The sequence below is a fragment of the Aulonocara sp. 'chitande type north' Nkhata Bay genome, linkage group LG18 (assembly GCF_057382095.1).
Source record: "Aulonocara sp. 'chitande type north' Nkhata Bay isolate Kocher_YH1m ecotype deep benthic linkage group LG18, A_spYH_male_GT1.1, whole genome shotgun sequence".
NCBI lineage: Eukaryota > Metazoa > Chordata > Actinopteri > Cichliformes > Cichlidae > Aulonocara > Aulonocara sp. 'chitande type north' Nkhata Bay.
In genome coordinates, this window is record NC_141361.1 from 13,624,876 (window position 1) to 13,645,633 (window position 20,758).

The window sequence follows — 20,758 nt, forward strand, 5'->3', positions numbered from 1 at the left end:
TTGTGCAGACATTATTATGCATGCATTTGGATGTCACACCCTTTATTATTACACTGTTCGTACAAAGGTACAAACCTCCACAGTGGGCTTCATGATTAAACAAAGGCTGCTTCAGGTTTGTATTGATTTGCATAATAATGCACGTGTTGCTTTTTATTGCTTGTTACACGTTGAGTCTCCATATTGAGAACTATAAGCACTGTAGGGTTATTTACAAGCACACAAACGGCTTCAGCAGACCTTAAAAAAGACATGTAAATTTAAATCATCTTATATGAAACTCCTTTTGCACCCACCAAGCATTTTTTAATGTATGGATTTCAACATCTTTGCCATCCTAAACAGCAACTTTATATACGGTATAAAAGAACAAAAAACAAAGAAGGTGATTTAAAAATATAGTCTTGCTACTTCTTAATTCATAATTTTACATTTTTGTGACATAATGCAGTGTTTTGTGGTGAGTTGATGAAAGAAAACTCGCCTGAAAGCTCTCAGACAGTACTTCTGAAATTGTTCAAATATCTTTAAGACCCACACAGATGCAATCATCAGTATTTTGTAATACGGGTTGAATAAATGGACACATTTGAGGAGAGAAAACAATTTCTGGGGTGGCCTAAACCCTGTTGGTGGCAGCTAAAGCTGTTTTTGCCTTATATACACTGTGTTTCCATGTATGTTTGCTCATGTTACAATAAATCAGCGCACCTATTTCTCATTTTCACAGGAAAATATGAAGAAATGAGAGGTCACTCAAGACTTTTTCACAGTACTATATATACAAACAATAAAACACTCCTTACTCACTGCTCAGTCAGTAAAATGAAATAAAGTATCATATAAAGTTTAGCTTTTTCTAACAGGTTACTACTTCTAATGAAATATTGTGACATTATTCCTTTGACTTTTATTGTTAGGACATGGTGTGCGTTCTTCCACTTCTGCATATGTTTTTATGTCTAACTTATGCGTAAAATAGCCTGATTCAAAAGGCTAAAAAAAAATCTTTGGTTTACTACCAAACTACGGCATTAGTTCTCAAGGGACACCTAAGACATCCTTCATTTAATCAGTGACTGAGTACCACAAAGATACTCTCTATTTAAACTAGCCTAGTCAGCTAGTTTAAATAGAGACTCAAACTTAATGTCAGACATCAGCAGCCATTTACACAATCAGTAGTTCTCTTTAGCTAGATCAGACTCCCACAAACATTAGCAGCAGCAGCTTTAATTATGTCCTTTTCATCTAATTCTAATCCTATTATTGGTGTTTTCAAACATTAAAAATGTGCTTCAGAAAGTTTTTTTAAAAGAAATTTGATTTTTAAGGGCCTGAGCAGGTAAATAAGGAGCAGTGATAGGTATGTTGATGGCATAATGTAAAAAGTTTTTTGGGTTTTTTTATTTAATGTGAAAAGAATATTAAAATTATTTTAGGACTAGACACGTACAGACGGCATTAATGAAATGTGTTAGTGATTTCCTAATCCAAGTGAAAACAGAAACATTCTGTAAAAGACAATAAGGAGTGTAAATACAGTAGATATGATTGGTTACTGGTTTTAAAAATACATTTAAAAAGTGGTGTTAGTTGGTTGTAATACTCCAATTCTCCACTAGGTGGAGCCGAAACCCCACGCTCACCTGTGCACACAAATTGGGGCAATTAAAGTTCTCATTCAGTCTGTTAACGTAACTTCTTCTGTGGTTTTCTTTCTTTCTTTATTTGGTGATGCTTTTGTTTCTTTGCTGTTATTCAAAGATAAATATTTTACAGGTCAGTGACGTACGAAAACATCGACGGGCGTGTTGCTGTTCGTGTGTGTGTGTGTGTGTGTGTGTGTGTAGAAATGTAGGAAGTAACGTTAACCTAACTTTCGGACCAGGACGACGCGGAGACGTAAATCCTGAGTTTCTGAACGAAGTTGTGATTTCTAGGAGGAAGGACGACGCCGACCTGCTGGGAAATTATTCTGTCTTCATTTGAAAGTCTCTCTTAACAGTTTCTTGGCTCGCTTTTACTTTAACACTCAGGTGAAGGTAGTTTTTTTGTTTGTTTATTTATTCCTCCTTAAAAGTAGTGTGTTAGGAGTCGGTTAGCGCCAAACGGAGGTGCAGAGATCTTCGTCTTCCCGCAGCTCTCAGCGCCTTTTCTGCTTTTAAAAGATGAAATGAGAGGTTTTGCTCAAAAGGTGAGGCTCGTTTTGGCATTTTAATTCTTTAGTGCTGTTTACCTGTGCGACTGTTTACTTGGGAATTTAGATGGGAATAGTGGGAACTTAAACACTGCTGTTTGTCCTTCTTTTCCTGATTTTAAGTGTGTGTGTGTGTGTGTGTGTGTGTGTGTGTGTGTGTGTGTGTGTGTGTGTGTGCTTACACAGCGGACCCCTGCTGAGGTTTTGGAGCAGTGAGTTATGCTGAGGACTGTCTCTGACTGTCAGGATGAGCACTACAGATGGATCTGGGGCCCTAGAGTATGATGAAGAGGCCCGTGTTGTGCAGATTTACCCCAGGGTGTCGTATGACACAGCTGCCTACTGTCCCCTGCAGATCAGTGTTGGGGACACCGTGGCGTTGGTCATCCACAATGCTGTGGTTACTCTGGACCTGGACCCCAACCAGGCATACGACCTGCTGGAGGTGAGGAAGAGCGGGGGAAAGGAGAGGCCGCTGGAGGCAGGGGACTCCCCTTTGGAGCGAGTCCTGCTGTGGCCCAGAGAGGTGCAGAAGTGGCACCCTCAGAGCAAAGGGTACTACTTCATCCTGCAGCAGCAGCAGGTCAACAATGGAGGGTGCAGAACAGAGATCTGCACAGGGGAGTGTGATGACCTCTGCAGCCTCTCCACACTGACCGAGGAGAATGTTCTGGAGGTTTTACGCCAACGCTTCTACAAGCACAAAATCTACACCTACGCCAACAAGATCCTCATCGCCATCAATCCCAATAAGTTCCTGCCTGTTTACTACAACCCCATGTACGTCAAAATGTACGAGAACCAGCCACTGGGAAAACTGAGTCCTCACATTTTTGCCATCGCCGACGTGACCTTCCGCGCTATGCTGAACAGGCAGGCTAACCAGTGTATTGTGATAACTGGTGAGAGTGGCTCAGGGAAGACTGAAAGCAGCAGTTATCTCATTCATTGCTTGACTTCACTCAGCCAGAACATGTACTCCAGCGGGCTGGAAAGGACCATCCTCGGGTCCGGGCCGGTGTTGGAGGTAGGTCACTGTTATGTGATGCTGCTCAAACCACTGATGTAAAAAAAAAAAAAAAAAAAAAATTCAAAATAAAAGTTGGAGCAGTCCAGAGTTTGCCCCCCCTCAAAAGAGGCAGAGGCAACAAGATACCAGAGCTTCTCACATAGCACAACATCTGATAAAAATCACCTTCGATTGTTATCATTTAGGTGTAGAAACACTGAAGAATTCACATTGTTGCCTCCTGAGTCACCAAAACAGTTCACCAAGTCGACTGATTCCAACTGCCACAAACATTTTTCACAGCGTCTCTATTACCTGTTAAATATCACTGCAAACTGAATGAGCTAAACCCACGATTGAAAAAAATCAGTTCTTGCTTTGACATTTGACAAAACACTCAACCTTTTCTTTAAAAGAGAGGTGATTTCCTGGTATGAGAAATTATCACTTTAGATTTTAGATCTTGCAGATAGCAGCACACCCATCTACCTCTCTGGGGGGGTTTTTTTCTTTCTTTTACTGAAAACATATTTTCAGTATTTCTACCTATAACCCCAATTTTCTCTCTTTCTCTCCCTCTTTTTTTTCTTCACCAGCACATACTGCAAACCCCAAATAACATTTTAAGTTTTGTTGAAACATATTAGTTTTGGTTAATTTTTCGAACAGGTGTGTCAAACTTGTTTTAGTTTATGGGTCACACATTGCTTGAGCTGACGGTACAGTGGGGCAAACCAGTAAAACCACTGTAACATACACTAAATAAAAAAGATAAAAGAAGTGCAAAAAAAAGTACATTCAAAACCTCCACCTGGGCCATGGCCAAGCCCTTAGAAAGCTGCAGCTATACACCAGACATCAGACGGATTAACAGCATGGAATGTCTTAACAAATGTGGGGAAACGGTTAAATCTATACAGCTTGACACTACTTTCATTAGACTACATTGCACTGTGGTTTGTAAACTGTAAAGTCATAAAACCTTCAGATCAATGGCATTTTTGCCATTGATGGTGGTGTAGTGGTTAGCACTGTCACCAAAGAGAGTGGCTCAGCGTGGTTTACCTGGGGTTCCTGATTCCTCTGTGTGGAGTCCGTTTCACATGTAACTAAATGCCCGCATTCACCAAGTGTTATTTGGCACAGATTTTCACACTGGGTGCCCTTTCTAACATGTCCACGATACAGGGATTTGTGTTTTCTCCCGGTCTCAAACCAAGATTTCTTGTATATTATCCGAATGTGTTAGCTGCTACACTGTGGAGTAGGGCTGCCACACACGATTATTTTGATAGTCGACTAGTCACCCATCATTTTTGCGATTAGTCAACTAATCAGATAATGCGTAAAACATACATCTTATTGCACCAGCATGCATCTTCTCTTATATAACTATCATTAGCTTACAGTTTAAGGTATGTGCTAACTAAAAATAAAGACAAGATGATCGTTTATTAAACTTTTAATGAAATTAGCAGATTGTCTCGGTTGAGTTTAATAAAGTCAGCCAGCTGCTCCTTGCTATCCAAAATGTAACAGGACGTTGGAGTAAATTCTCAATCATCTCACACTTCTGTTAAATCAGTTGTCTGTTTGACGTTTATCCTACTGCTTTCGGATCTTACAAAGCTTCAAACGACGCGTCGACTACTAAAATAATTGGTCGTCAATGATTTTGATTGATTTTGTAACCAGTTGGGAAGTGGTTCCTGGCAGTTGCAAAGTGAAATTGGAGGACAAAGGGGTGCTTCACTGAAAACTTCTGTGATTGGTTTGGTAGCTAGCAGACTATCGCAGGCACCAATAGATGTCGACTTGTCAGTTTTTGTGCTATTTGTTCAAGTTTCACCTCAGCTTGCAGCATAATCAAGCATTTGCAGGCCTGCAAGTTTGACAATTTTGGTTTTTACAGAGTGATTATGTCATCTCACTAGCAGACTAATGTTGATCATTTGATTCTGCTGCTGTGAGTGACGTGACTAAAGCAGAAAGATTGCTTCAAGCTGAGGTCTGACTTGTGCTGATATGAGTTTTCTGATAGATGAGGGTGATTTTTGTTTTCTTATCCTTTTTTAGACATGCAAATGAAATGCAGAATGTTCCAAATAGTGAAACCACTGACTAGTAACTTCCTGCAGCAGAAACCTCAGCTTAATCAAGAAAAACCACAAAAAAATTCAGCTCTAAAGGAAGCTCCTGTAATCATTTACTAGTGAAAAGCTCTGAAGAGCTATTAATACCATCACATTAGAATAGGAAAACAAATGAGCTTTGCTTTTTTTGTTTGTGATCTATTTGTTTTGCAAACATGTCTCACATCAGGACATCATGACATCTCACATCAGGATTTACATGAAGCTCAAACAATTTCCCAAAATCTGAAGGCACCAGAAAGTAAAGCAAAGTCTGCCGGCTGGGAATTCCCACTTCTTTTTTTGTTTTTGTTTTTTACCCACCGCTGTAGTTTCACTGTAGTCTGTGTTGTTTCTATCACACCATCGTCATGCTACAGTGTCCGTGTAAATGAGTAACGACACATTTCCCACTTGCTTTCTGTTTCATTTGCCTGTTGCACAATTGCACAGTGCATGACAGAGAGCAGACATGAAACTAGGCCAGATGCTTTTCCTCTTTTAAACTTATCTAAGTGTGTGTTGTATTTGCTCAAGGACTGAGAGGAGTTCGCTGACTTGGTGACAGAGATTTGCTTAAATCTCTCCCAGCTACCAAAATGTGTAAGAATGCTCTGTTTGAGTTTATGTACAGGCTTTATCTCTCTGTTGGTACAGCAACTAACCTCATACAAAGGATATCATCCCACTTTGTTTCCGATTATGCACGCACACATACATTCACACACCCACATGCAAACACAATCCCAAAGGACCAGCTTTTCACTGGACAGTTGCTAAATATGGATTCTTCTTCGCTCTAAACAAGTTGAGCGAGTTTCTCCTTCCAACAGGTTGCAGCATAAATATTTTTCCTGTTAGCTGAGCTTTACCTCCTTTTATAGTGTGTTGTGCTCTGTTCCCAAAAAGCTTATGGGGAATCGCCGATTTGTCGTGTAGTTAAGCCACTGGGATTTCCTTGTATGCATGAGTCACGCCTCAAGACTTGTTCCTTTTTATCTAAAATCTGAAAATATTGGGCCTTCTGTTTTTTCCCTGTAACTTTCAGTGTTATCTCAACTGTTGTTGGCACGTAGTGGAAAGTACACCTAGCTTTGATCTTTCTGATGCTAGGAAACGGCTACTGACTTCAGACTATTTGCAGTCTTTAGTCCGCAGATGACGACACCTTGCATTATCCAGAAATGGTGAATGATTGATTGGGTAGGTATTGGTGATCAGGAATGAGATTGCTGAGCTCCACTGGGAGGATTTGCAGGGTGTTGTCTTGAAGGGAATGAAACAGAGTAGAGAAAAGAAACAGGAACGTGTCAGAACGTGCTTGGGCAGGCCTGCTGCTAAACATAAAGAACAAAGTATAAATCACTTTTCTCTCTCTCTGTATCCCTCTGCTCTCTAATAAAGGCACTCTTTCAATCCATGCCCCTGGTTAGTTTAATCCGTGGATCATGGATTTTCACAAGTCGACATATCGAAGGAGATTACAGATTATTTGAAGCTGTTCTCTGTCCCATTTTCCCCTTTTCCGCCTTCAGCATTCCACAGTCCATTTGGCACCAGTTCCATTACTTATTTTGATTTGCAAGTCAGCAACTGCGACATTTAGGTGTTCACTGGTAAACATGAGCTAAGCCAACCATTCCTAGTGTGGGAATTGGCCCCCAAAAAAGGAGAAGTTAAATGAGCAGGATTTCGAGAGCGTTTAGATGATGTGCTTGATGTATTTTACATGATGAACGTGTCTGTCTGTCTCAGTGTTTGTTTCTTTGCCCAAGTCTTGGTCTAGGACAATCAAACGTGACAAAAATGTATCTCAGGCCCCTGATGGTTATTAACTATATCAGACATTATCATGTCATTGTGTTGCCTAGCAATCACCTAGCATTATGATTATATTAGCAGCATGATAGCATTTATGTACCTATAGCAATAAAAGCACCAAACCATTTTTTTTTATTGTCATGACAGTAACCTCTCACCTGTACTGTCAAAAGCCAAATCATACAAGCTTAAAGCAACATGCTAGGTGATTTTTTTTTTTTATTCTTTTACATATAACCATCCTCTACCACACTTTTCTTTTTTCTTTTTTTCTTTCTTTTTGCTTTAGTTAGTGTGATTACGTATATTAGTTTGCTAACAGAACAAATAAGTCAAACAGTACTGTATTATGCAAATGCATTAGTCAAATAAAACAAGACAGAACATTGCTGCTGTTGATATAATATTCATATTCAAATCAGCGGTGAAAGGTGTCGCAGACTGTCTGCACACAAGCTGGAGAACCACAAAATTTAATGAAAGAACAAAATAACTACTCCAAAATCGGAGGAATTTTTTGACATTAATGCCACATTTTTTTGTGTATTAGCAGCTTTATTTTTATTGTCATCAATTATAATTTCATTTCCAATTTTTTTGTTTTTAATCAGGATCTCCATCAGCTTCAGTCTAAGCTGATCTACCTGGGATCTGTACACACACCATCCAACAGCCACGGCACATAAACATGAAAGAAGCAGGTTCCTCTTACACAAGCAGCATTGAGTTTCATAGACACAACAATAAGAAATTATTTTAAAAAAAAAAACACCTGCATTAGAGTCAATGCATAATCACTCTACAGACATAACGTATTCTCCAGTATAATTTCTATTTCATTATATCACTGCATGTCCCATTTACGTATTTATACTTTGCACTCATATTCACACAGCACATATACATCCTGTCTCCATCAACTGTCTTCTGTATTCAGATAACTTTAGTTACAGTTCTTGCTGGTTTTGGTAATACTGCTTTAAATTGTGAATGGGCTGATAGTCGGTCCAACAGTGAGCCGGCCCAATTTACCATGAACTTTCTTTGAAAAGGACCAGAACAGATAACACGACACGGCATTTAAAACCTGTTTCATAATCTTAGCACTGCTTGAAAAATAATAAACTATAAAATATATTAAAATTTATCACTGAAATTTTCTTCTTCTTCTTTCATGAAGAATAGAAAACAGCTTATTTTTTACATTTGCATGTCCTCAATGTGAAAAAAAAAGTTCCCCATTATAACTTCTTTCACTTCTGGTATTTCCCACTATGGTAATTGCTTTTTCTCAAGGCTAATTCATAGAGACCAACCTCACAAGCATCTACATATCTACCTGAATTAGTACCTCCATTATCTTTGGGTCTATAAAGGACCTCCATCTTTTTTCTGCATATCATGGGTTCTCTGAGTTTTGACGAGTGAGTGCACATTTCCAGCATGTGATTGAGGATGGGAGAGGAAGAATACCTGGTCTTTGTTATGTTCACAGATTGGTGGTTTACTGTGATGACTGTGATTTTTGTTCTGGTTTTCTTTACACCATCTGCGTTTGTCAGTGTTGTGATGGTTAAGTTAAAATTGTTACCCGTGTTTGAGGGAGCTGCTCGTTACACTGAGTCTTGATCCCAGTATAAAGTCTTTTTATTTATACTTTATACTGCATACCAGCTATCTTTTTGTCTCTCCACATACCTTTTATTTTTTCCCAGCTGCATCCACCAACATTATTTAGTTGCCTTTATTCTTTATGTGAAATTGATTCATCTGAAATTTAAAAGGAAATTTGATAGTCTGTCGAAATTTACATGGGTGTAATTTTGAGAACTTTTCAGTGATTTTTAAAGTTGTTCCTCCTGGCATGTGATCAGAGCCGTGTGCGTATCTAGCTCACTGTCTGCACCGCTGCTCTGACCTGTTAGGACATGACCGTCAGCCGAGCAGATAAAGAAGGGGTGTTAGTTTAGCACCTGGGCCTGATTAGGAAAAACTATTTAATCACTACCCAAAAAAATGCAGACAATTACCTTTCTTTGAGTGTGAAGAAGCGTAATCAATTCCCGTAAACATCGCCCATTACAACAAAACCTGAACAGCCTGAGGTTCTTAAGAAAGAGCAATTGAGTCATGACTTTTTAATCTCACAGTCATCATGCTAAAAATACAGTGACACAGACAATTTATCATCCTTACTTCAGTGGCAGGGTGGTGACTTTGTCTTTAAAACAGTCAAACTGACCTAAGTGCTCTGATTTGGCTTAAATGAGCAGCCCCCAAAACTTTGCTTTCCTTTTTAGAAAGTTTTCAAATAATCTGGGGGGACAAATTGGACCGTTTGGTAGACAGAATCCATGTGCGTCTCACTCTGTCGCACATGCATGCAAGCTTTAGATGGTTGGCATGGATGAGTCAGCAGCATCTATTAAGTGACAAACAATTATGGGCCTTTATCTGAGACTTTTAATAGCGGGACTAAGAAGAGACCTGATAACCGTGACAGTGGTCATAAAATTCCTTCAAGGAAGGGAAATAAATCTTAGTTTAATTGATAACAAATATAAAAGACAAAAAGACGGTGGTATAAGAACCAGCTGATGTTGAGAATTTTAAAAGGATGCATTAATCAGCGCTTAGCTGATAGGTTTTAGTTTTTGAATAAACATTTGTGAGGTTGAGCAACAGCAGGCAGAAAATACCAGCCAACAAAGAAGGAACTGGGCCTTAAATGACAGCAAATCTCTTTTCTTTCTCTTTTTTGTTTTAGTTTTTATGAACTCATGAGCAAAACACAATTTCAATGAGCTTCTGTTCGCAGTGCTCCTGCTTGTAATAGAGATGAACAGCTGTTAGCGACCTCTCTGAGCAAAACAGGTTAAATATCTGCAGAAAACACAAAAACAGTTTATAAAGTGAAGGTGCTTTTTTGCTTTCCTTTTTGTGTTCACTCCTGATTTATAAGATGTGCACTGAAGCACAACTCATTTACACCAACTCTATCCATGTCATTACATAAAACCGACTAATGGTAACAGTAATCTGCCATCCACAAACCTACATTTACTGTGTTTGGGTGCCAGTGTTTGTGGAAAACATGCCGATGAATTAGTCTGTTTATTTTACTGAAAACTGATGTTCTTTATGTTTTAAACAGGCCTTTGGCAACGCCAAGACCACAAAGAATAACAACTCCAGTCGCTTTGGGAAGTTCATCCAGCTCAACTACCTGGAAAGTGGTGTCATCAGAGGGTAAAGCGCCCTTTATTGTTTTTCTCATGGACCACCTCTGATTGAGTCGTGTCTCTTCAAAGTTAACCGTTTGTTTCATAGTAGTTTTTCTTCCAGTGTCACAAAAGAACAATTGCAGCTTCATGGGTTTTGTTGACGTTCTCTTCCTTTGTCTCTCGTTCAGGGCCGTTATTGAAAAGTACCTACTGGAAAAATGCCGCGTGGTGACCAGAGATAAGAGTGAGAGGTATAAATAAGACTCAAATAGAATACAAGATTCAAACATGTGCAATTTTTAGAAAATCTCTTCTGGCAATAATCATGTTCACACCACTCCCTAGTTTGTACAAGAAACCTTATGTCTACCATAGCCCAATAAAAGCGCTGAGTCATTGGAAAGTTGAAGTGAAAATTGCTTCTCCTGCAGAAACTTCCATGTGTTCTACTATCTGCTGATGGGCGCGTCCAAAGACGAGCAGGAGGAGCTACATCTTCTAAAGCCACAGGATTATCTCTACCTCAAACAGGTACCTTTGATCCACAGGCTTTACAGCAGCAGTGAGAGAGAAAGTGGAAGACCAGCTTAAATACATGCCATATATAACGTTATCAAATGCGTGAAAACCAGCGAGATATGTTTTATGGAAACAGACCTACAGGGTCTTGAAACTTCTTGGAAGTAAAGAGAAGCCTGTGAAAGCAGCTGCAGTATAATTAATAAACAGATATTCACATGAAGCTAAAAAAAAAAACTACACTTTAATTGCACTTAACATCACACATGCTTTTCCTCCAAATAATATTACTATATGGAGGACCTAAGAACGTGTCTGACATGTTCGTTACTTTTCCTCACTGACTCTTTTACCCTCGTCTCCCTGTTTATAGATGTAGATTTAACTGAAATTACAGGTTAACCACCTGATAAGAGTGTCTCCTGTTTATTGCATCAACCAGGGAAAATTGATATTCCCATTTATATTTTTTTATTTTTTAGCAGCTTTTATATTTTAATGATGGTAAACATTTGTTTTTATATGTTTTCCTTATTATAGTCATGTGACATTCATCTGTCGTGTGTCATAGCCAGCAGCCCATAACTTGAAAGGAAGGTGACTGGATTTTGTGGCAACATTGACTCATACTATGTCACCACACAATGCAACAGTAACTGCAATGCTACAAACTGGAGTAAAAGTAATCCAATTCAGTTTCATTTCTATAGCAACAACAGCAATAGCTATCTGTAGGGGCTGAAAACATGCCTTCTATGTGAGGATGAAGAGGAACCATAACCCTAAAAAGAGCCCCTGGTACACCACCAACCTGTTCATGTCTCTAATTGTTTTTCCTCTCGTGGCGACACACCCACTGAGGAACAAACGCTGGGTAATGGCGATTCTGTTTTGAGACATGTTAAGCTAGAGACACCAGCCGTAGTGAATTGTCGTTTAAGAACCAGACAGTGAAGGGACTTGAACCTGCTGGCCAACGATAAACATAAATGTTGTGTCAGTGTAGATGTGTATGTATGCTTTACCTGAGGTTGTTCATTATGCAGCTGCTGTACAGGAAATAAACATCTGTTCACGTAAAGCTGAAAAACTGCACTTTTAACTGATACACTGCCTGTGCTTCTCCACTAAATTACATTATTAAATGCAGGACTTAAGAACAAGTCTGGCATGTTTGTTTATTTTTCACTGACTCTTTTACCATTGTCTCCCTGTTTATAGATGTAGATTTAACTAAAATTACAGTTTAACCACCTGAAAAGAGTGCTTGTACACTCAGACATGCGCAGACTGTTTTCCTTCGTGGTGATGACAGGAAATGCTGGGCTGGCATGTAAAAGGGCATTTATTCTTCCAGGACCTGAAGCTCAGTAAAGGACCTCTCCAACAGCCAAACCCATGACATGACATTGACCAATAAGATGAAAGGAAGAAAAATCTGGTCAAAATTTGTACTTGTAACTCTAAACTTGCACACAAGCAAAGGGACTTGAGCGCAGAGTTTTACAGGTAGTTTTTTGCTTTCTGTGTGCAACCTGTGCGACCTTAACGAAAAAATTTTAAAGTTGTGTAAATATTTTTTACAAACAAAAATCTTTTTTACACGCACACAAATTCTCATCTAAAGATGCACAAACATCAAATTTTCAGATATTTTGGTTTACAAGGTTACAAAACTCAGTTCACAAATACGCATTTGATTTAGAAGTACAAATTATTTATTACCACAATTTGAGCCCATAGTGCAGCAGCTTGTATTCTGCCAGTGTATACATCTGCCACTGCTCTCGTGTTCTTTCCTCTAATAGTTCGTTCACTGTGAAGACGCGATCACTGCTGAAGTCTTGTACGTATCAGAAAAAGCGACTTTTGCTCAGTATTTCAAGTCCAACATGATCAGCTCAGTTTCACTCATGAAGACGTGCCAGTGCACAAGTATACATGGAAACAACAGCGTTACCCACTGCAATACAGACTCTATACCTGTGCATGCGCACATAAAAATCCACACAGAAAGCATTTGATCTCAGCGTTACTGAGTTAAACCAAACATACAGGTTTGTGCATTCCTCAGTTTGCATGTTCTTGCATGATGCAGTGTGTGGATTCTTATATAACTACATCCATAAACATCTGTCTTTGCTTAACATGTATTTGTGTTCTGCATGTTCCACAGGAAGACCTGCTTTTAGACGATGAGGAGAAACTTGGGCAAGAGTACAAGAGGCTCCATCAAGCTATGGAGATGGTTGGGTTCCTGCCCTCCACTAAGAAACAGTATGTATGATAATGATAGAAAGAGCTAAAATGCTACAGACTAGAATAAAAGTTATACTATACTAGTGTCAGTAACAGGTCAGAGCTTGTCCGAAAGCACCTGGCAGCCTCGGGACAAGGCATGTGCAGAAAAGCAAAAACAACATAGTTTGTATGCTGTTCAGGTTGGTTTCCCTGACAAAAAAACACCCACAGCAATTCATAGTTTGAAAAGGTGGGAAGTTTAAAAAACAAAAGTAGTAATAAAGGGTTTTATAGATTTGGTCATGATTTTTTTTTTTATATTGAAGGAGGTGCAGACTTACACATGCAGCTTGCTTTTAAGCTTTTTTCTTTTAAGATAATGTGAAGCACTGGATGTCCCAAAAGGCAGCACTGATATATTTAGAGCAACAAAACAATGTTAAATATGCCACCAGTTCATCAGTGATGTGTGGATGAGATTGAGGGGGGGAAAAAAGTTTAAACAGTAATGTAAAAGTAATTGTGTGTCCTTTGGCTGTCTCATTTGGTCTTGGGCACAACTAGATTAACTTTGCATGGTTCACAGTTTTAAGTAATTTAGCTCATACGTTTGTTTTGTGGGTTTTGCTGAGATGACTACATTGAAGATGTTGCCAGTGTCATTTAGAGCAATCTGAGGTTTTAAGGAACACTGACCACCTTTAATATGAACACTTAAAAAGTAAAAAAACCAATGAATTTTCTTCTACTTATTTAATTAAAGGGGCGGAGGCCTGGTGCCTGCCCCAAGACAGGCCCTTGGGTTTGAATCCATCTGTGTGGACTTTGCATGTTGTCTCCAGGTGCTCCAGCCTCCTCCCACAATCCATTCAGGTCTTTGGACTGTGGGAGGAAGCAGACGAGGATGAATAGACAGATTATATTACGGATACAGATTATATTGAAATTGAAATTCTGTGATATTATATGACAAAGTGGACATTTGGTTCATACATTTGATAAGATTAACTGACTGTGTTTGTGTCCAATGTGCAGCATATTTTCCATCCTCTCCGCCATCCTCCACTTGGGTAACGTCACATTCACTCAGTCAGACGACCCTCCGCGTTTGGAGGTTGGACCTCCTGAAGTCTTGTCTATACTGTCAGACCTGTTGAAGGTATGATCAGAAACAGCCGATTTAGTGTTACTGCAGTGTACTGCGTACTGCTACATTTGTAATGGTCACTTGAAAGGGTCCAGTTAAGTTCCAGAGAAAATGAAAACTAAACTGCGTCAGTGTGGTTTGTAAATAAACATGTCTCAGTCTGTAATTTTAGTGGCATTTGCAGAAGATTGAAGAAATGCCTCAATACTTATGTATTTCTTTTTATTTCCAGGTGGAAGAGGAATCACTGGTGAATACTTTGATCAAGAGAAAAATGATAACTGCCAGCTTCACCATAGCTTTACCGTACACGCTAGATGAGGTAGTTTAAATGTTAACTTGATCTTTAATTTTACAAGTCAACTTTTATTGCCTTCTTCCTACATTAACGTCACATTTTAATCATCAGCTATATAGAAGAGAGAGATGATGTCACTCAGTAGTTGGTTAGTTTCTTTTTAGGAAGCCTCAAGCCTCAGCATGTTCAGCGTCATCATCAAGATGACTAGACTCTGTGTATGGAAAAAAAAAATTCCAAAATTAGTCTCCATTCTGATTCTTACATGAACCAAGATTTACAAAACAAAACAAAACTCATGAGGAAAAGTGTTGCTAAGATTATAGATCAAGGGGCTTGAGCCCTGTTTCTCTCATAGACTTTTATAGAATTAAACCCCTAAAACAGCGGTCCCCAATATTTTCATGGACCGTCCTTTAATGTGTAGCAGATAAATACAACAATACGACCAAGACAAAAACTGTGGTGTTTTGTAACTATAATAATAAACGCGAATTCAATGTGTAATTGTGTAACTTTATTAGCAGCGTCCATAGTACCAGTTGAAAACACGCCTCAATCACATTCCATAACAAGGTATAGACACCACAACATTAGTGATTCAGCAATTCCAAGATGAGCAATCATTTGCTGTTGGTTACTATTACTGCAATTAGGGGAGGCTTTTTCCCAAACTCTGGGAACGAGCAGGCAAGTTAAAGCCGTACAGAAGAGGCATGTAAACACATCAGGGTAGAAAGGGAACACTCCCTTTTTACACTGAAAAATGAGTTTTGACACTCGTGATGCTAATATTATGTGACTGTAATGTTATGCTCCTGTGCTTTCAGGCCGTCGCAATGCGAGACTCCATGGCCCAATCTTTATACGGCGCTCTGTTTGACTGGATCATCCTTCACATCAACCATGCGACCATGAACAGACGAGACATGGAGGAGTCCATCTCAGTGAGTCGCATGATTCAATATAATAACGATATAACTGAGATGAAAAGCCTTTCCTTACTTTTCCATGTCCAAATTCATTCCTGCCAGGCTGCTTCACTTTAGATTCATTTAGTTGGTTTTTTTTATACGATTAGATTCAAATAAATCCATTAATATATGTGTGCTTTTTTTTTTTTTAAATGGAACAGGTCTGTGTAATATTTAGCTCATAAATTAACACTTTTGAGTATGGTGCCTTTGAATTTGTCTGCATTGCTGTTTTGTTTTTAGTGTTTGTCCATCGGTGTCCTGGATATGTTTGGCTTTGAAAACCTCCAGTCAAACAGTTTTGAGCAGCTGTGCATCAACTACGCCAACGAGACACTGCAATGTTACATCAACCACAACATCTTCAGGCTTGAGCAAGTAGGTTTATTTATACACATTTACAACAAGAAAAAGTTCTTTTCATTATTATAACTGGACACACCATACACGTGCGCTTAACTGGCAAGTTCTGAAATACGTTCTTCTTCACAGCTTTTCACGCACATATTGGCATGTTTTACAACATACACTCAATGGCCACATTTTTTTCTGTTTTTCTCTTTTCTTTACTTTCAAATCAAAGAACATTGAGCAATCAGACATCAAATTGAATATGTGCAATAAATTGAAATTTGCGGATAGTTTCATTTTACTATCATTGCAACACTGTGTTACTAACGGCATTCCTGAGCTTGGAAGACTGATTCACATGATTGCGTAAATATGTTGTGATAAATGCCAGGAGGAGTTTGTGGAAGAGGGCATTGTCTGGAAAAACATCGAGTTCAGCGACAACAGCGACTGCGTTCAGCTGTTCGACAAGTCGATCGGACTCTTCGACCTGCTGGAGAAGGAGAGCAAGTAAGTGAACTCATACTACTGTAGACCTTATTAATTTAATTTTCATCTATATATATATTTTTTTTTAATTCAGTTTCCATAGTTCATTTGCTTGTTGAAATTATTTTTTTGTTACAAAAAAATGTCTAATTAGTTCAGGTGTTCGTTTTACACTCTAATTAGACTGTCAAGACACAGAAAATGTTTCAGTACTTAAAGCCACCTCAGGCTGGCTGTGTAGGGAAAATAAACTATGACATGTTTTTTAAAAAAATATTGTTTGTTAGTTTTTTTTTGTTTGTTTGGTTTTTTTTTTTACTTTCGCTAAAATGTATTTTAAAACTAGTGTGAAATCTTCGTTTAGTTTTTGTTAATATTTTGGGGGGGGTTAAAGAAACAAATAAAATTTACATTATTGAAACTATTTAATTGTTTAATTACAAGGTAATGTAGTTAAAATAGAAATTTTGTATTAATGAATAGCCTATAATGACAATTATAACTTCGGTGAGGACATACTTTATACTTTAGTTATGTATTAGCAGACGAGTTAAACTTTTTGCCTTTTGCATCAGTTCATTTGTTACCAAAAATATACTGAAATCAAAGAAGTATCCGAGAGCACAAACCTCCAGCGAGGCAGCTCACATTCTGGGCAGTTTTAATTTTATTTTGCACATATTCAGATTGTTTTGTTTCATTTTTGTTTTTCTTCACACTTTAAGAAGTTTTTAGTTCAGTAAAAACAAGTTCAGACGGGCTTTTATTTGACCTGGTGAAAGACACATTGATATACATGACATAATTCTGTGTGTAATCATTGTTTTTGTTTTTTTTTTAATGTGGCTGTAGTTCATGTTTAGCGTTCATTTAATTGTAGTAAAATTCATTCAAGTGTTCAGTAATTAATATTAATTGAAGTTTGTTTTGGTTTAAAACAGGTTGTACACGTATTCAAATGGTTATATATTTAAATGATTGTAACCTGTTACTGTAATGAGAAAAAAAATCAAGTACACTTGCATTAGAACAGACTGTAATTAATCTTTTATGAACGCTCAAATTAAAAAGGAGTTAAATAAAAATTCAGTTTGAATTATTTTTCGGGCAAATCACAGCTAATAACAGGTAGAGATGATTCAGTTCATCACAGTATACTTTCTGTATTGTCAGTCTAGTAAATATGCCAGAGCCAACTCTTCTTTTTAAAATGTAATTATTTCTCTATGTAACGTCAGTTTAAAAAAAACAAAAACCACTATGGGATGAAATGATTTTTTTTATTTATTTTTGAGGTTGCCTTTATCTCGTCTTACCATTGTTTAGTCGTACATTTATTCCATATGTCAGCGGTCCCCAACCCCCAGGAGTCGTTTGGTGCTGGGCTGCAAGAGTTGAGGCTTTCAGGTCTTCAGGGTTTTTATTGTTTTTTATCTTTTTTTTAGTGTGTTTTTATTTTTTATTTATTTATTTAATTTTTTTTGCGTTTTTTATCGTTAACTCCGTTTTCCTGGGTCTTTTCCTGGGTGTTATCAATAAATCTTCTTTTTTGGGTTATTTTTGTTGTTGTATTTATCTGCGACACCTTAAAGGCCGGTCCGTAAAAATACTGTTGGACATAAACTGGTCCGTGGCCCAAAAAAGGCTGGTGCCTTATGTCATGTATTTTTCTTTCTCACTGTGTTTCTTCAGCCTCACCGAGGCCACAGACAAGAGTCTGCTGGTAAAGATAAAGAAGCAGCATCAGGACAACCCATACTTCAAACCATCTCCACACACAGAGCCAACTTTTGTGATTCAACACTTTGCTGGGAGGGTTAAATATCACATCAAGGTGGAGTAAAATTCTTCTTCTTTTTTTTGGCTTTGCAGTAACCTTGTTTGATAAGGAAGTGTGGGGGGAAAAAAACTCTTTGCAGCCAAGTAAATCATTAATTCCCTCCACAGAGAAAACTGTGGAAGCATTGTTAGTTTTTAGTGTCAGACACATGTGTAAACACTGCGAAGGCTGTGAACCACACACGGTTGTGTACTGATCATTACTATTTCTCATTCATTAGGACTTCAGAAAGAAAAACACAGAACACATGCGTCCTGATGTCATATCACTTCTACGGAGCAGTGAGCGCTCCTTCATCCATCACTTGGTTGCTTCCAGCCCGGAAGCACAGTTCAGATGGGGTGTCCTCCGAGCAGCCATCCGCATCCTCACAGTATTCAAGAACCTGGGACGTCGACGGGAAGAATTAAGTGAGTAGTTTAGTTATGGTTGACAGTTATCTAAAAAAAAAAGAGAGAGAAAAGTGAATTTCCTTTGTAGGACAACATTGGCACCTTTGTTTGACTTTCTTTCCTTAATGAGTTTGTCAGCCTTTATCAAGACAGTCGAGTTTCTTTATGTGAAATGTTTCTCATTTTTGTTATAATGTACAACTAGCTTGCTTTACTGTCGCCACAGCTGCTGCAAGGCGGAAGTCTTTTAAAGAGATACTAGATAAGCGCCGGAGTACTTTGACTCAACTATCCAGGTAAATATAACACACAAGTACATGAATGACACATATTGGGAATTGGTCTCGATGCAGACACCAACAAGATATATGTCGTTTAGCACTGGATGATGAATAAAAAGCTTAACATCCAGTGAGTTAAGTTTCACATGGTCATATAAGCAAAAAACAAAACATAACATAAGAACGGTTCTGTGCTGATAAAGTTAAAGAGGTTCTCTCATTCTTGCAGTACCAGCACGAGTCTGGATTTCTCCTTTGATCACTCTGATGAACGACCAGTTGATGTATTTGATTTTTTGGCCATGGGTCACGACCAAACCAGCCAGCCCGTCTGCTGTACTGTGCAGAAAAGGTGAGCTTGCTTTTGGTTAAACAGTTATATTATATATAACAGTTTTTCATAATCCTCTTTCTGTCTGTTTTCTGCAGGAGAACTAAAAGCGGTCGACAGAAGCAGATTATCCCAAAGGTAAAGCCTCATAACTCATGGATGTTAACTGATTCTTTATCAATAGTCTTTGATTTTGTTTTAGAGTCAGGAAGCTCACAGTTATATTTATGTTTTATCAAACAGAACCTTGTTGATTTGCGTTCTCTCCGACACATTATTGGTCTCACGGGGCACGACCTAACCAGCAAATCCATCTTCCATCCTCACCGAAAATCAAATCCTTCTACAGTAGGCTCTCAGTTCCAGGTTTGTCTTCAGCATAACATCTAAAATATCCCTGGTGTGGAAACATTTTAATACTATGTCATTCTTAACGGTGATATCCTCAAGTGACACCCTATCAGAAAGGCTTAAAAACTCTGTTGCCGTTTAAGATGAAGTACTTTAATGAAAACTTGCTCACTGTTTGTATGCTTCTTGCAGGCATCACTCACAACTCTGATGGACAGAATTGCAAAAGCCGAGCCTTTCTTCATTTTCTGTGTGCGCGCCAATGCTGAAAAGGTAATCTGTGAATCTGTGGCATCATCATTATGAAGTTTATATGTTTCACTGAATAAGAAACTTCATCATTTTTTTTTTTTTTTTTTGTTTATTTAAACAGAAGGAGCTGTGCTTTGATGATAAACTTGTCCTAAACCAAATCAGGTATACAGGCTTACTGCAGATAGTTCACATCCAGAAGTCTGGCTACAGTGCCAAATACACATTTGAGGTGGGCACTCGTTTTAATGTGATTCTACTTATAAATGTATATAAATAATCATCCTCAGGAAAGGAACAACTGATTCATTCATTTTCATCTTCTGATGCTGTTTTTCTCTCAATGGCAGGAATTTGTTGAGAAGTTTAGGATTTTGTTTCCACAAGGAACTGCTGCAACTCCAGCGCACATCACAGCACTGTTTGAGTGGATGGCTTTGGATAAGAAGACCTACCAAATAGGAAAAACAAAGGTAGATCACAATATCGCTTTTCAAACCAATCAGCCCCATATTAAATTGCCTCTGGTCTCCCTTTAAAAGCGTTCGTTAATAACTACAATTTCAGAATTACAATAATACATTTTAGAATTCTGACGCAAGTAAACTAATAAACACGCATAAATGTCAGAGAAGCAGGGTGTGTGTGTGCTAAAATCTAGAGAAGAGTTAACTGCACAAATGTGTCTGCATTTATTATATGTATGGCATCTTCTTATCTACTCAGGTTTTCCTTAAGGAAAAGCAACGGCAACTGCTTCAAGACACACTCAACAAAGAAGTGATGCGCCGCATCATCTCCCTGCAGCGCTGGTTCCGCACGTGCCTCATAAGGTTCCACTTTCTGCACAAAAGAGATGCTACAATGATCATACAGGTGCAGCACTTTTGTTTATGCTCACTGCTA

The 20,758-nt window shown here is 38.4% G+C and overlaps 1 protein-coding gene across 3 annotated transcripts in view; it reads left to right on the top strand.

Moving 5' to 3' along the window:
- The first annotated feature begins 1,297 nt into the window (after positions 1-1,297).
- myo9b (myosin IXb) overlaps positions 1,298-20,758 on the top strand; it is a 31,499-nt gene continuing 12,038 nt past the window's right edge. The window contains exons 1-21 of one of the 3 annotated variants that reach the window (XM_086270951.1): positions 1,298-2,197; positions 2,387-3,227; positions 10,317-10,411; positions 10,575-10,637; positions 10,818-10,917; positions 13,082-13,182; positions 14,182-14,305; positions 14,526-14,615; positions 15,422-15,538; positions 15,809-15,943; positions 16,308-16,426; positions 18,098-18,239; positions 18,466-18,655; positions 18,864-18,933; positions 19,148-19,270; positions 19,348-19,387; positions 19,493-19,615; positions 19,793-19,873; positions 19,974-20,084; positions 20,203-20,325; positions 20,579-20,728. In XM_086270951.1, the coding sequence (XP_086127077.1) occupies positions 2,448-3,227; positions 10,317-10,411; positions 10,575-10,637; positions 10,818-10,917; positions 13,082-13,182; positions 14,182-14,305; positions 14,526-14,615; positions 15,422-15,538; positions 15,809-15,943; positions 16,308-16,426; positions 18,098-18,239; positions 18,466-18,655; positions 18,864-18,933; positions 19,148-19,270; positions 19,348-19,387; positions 19,493-19,615; positions 19,793-19,873; positions 19,974-20,084; positions 20,203-20,325; positions 20,579-20,728 (2,877 nt within the window). In that variant the 5' untranslated portion in view covers positions 1,298-2,197; positions 2,387-2,447. The remainder of the gene's footprint in view (positions 2,198-2,386; positions 3,228-10,316; positions 10,412-10,574; positions 10,638-10,817; positions 10,918-13,081; positions 13,183-14,181; positions 14,306-14,525; positions 14,616-15,421; positions 15,539-15,808; positions 15,944-16,307; positions 16,427-18,097; positions 18,240-18,465; positions 18,656-18,863; positions 18,934-19,147; positions 19,271-19,347; positions 19,388-19,492; positions 19,616-19,792; positions 19,874-19,973; positions 20,085-20,202; positions 20,326-20,578; positions 20,729-20,758) is intronic. The other 2 variants (XM_086270949.1, XM_086270950.1) reach the window with 2 other exon arrangements.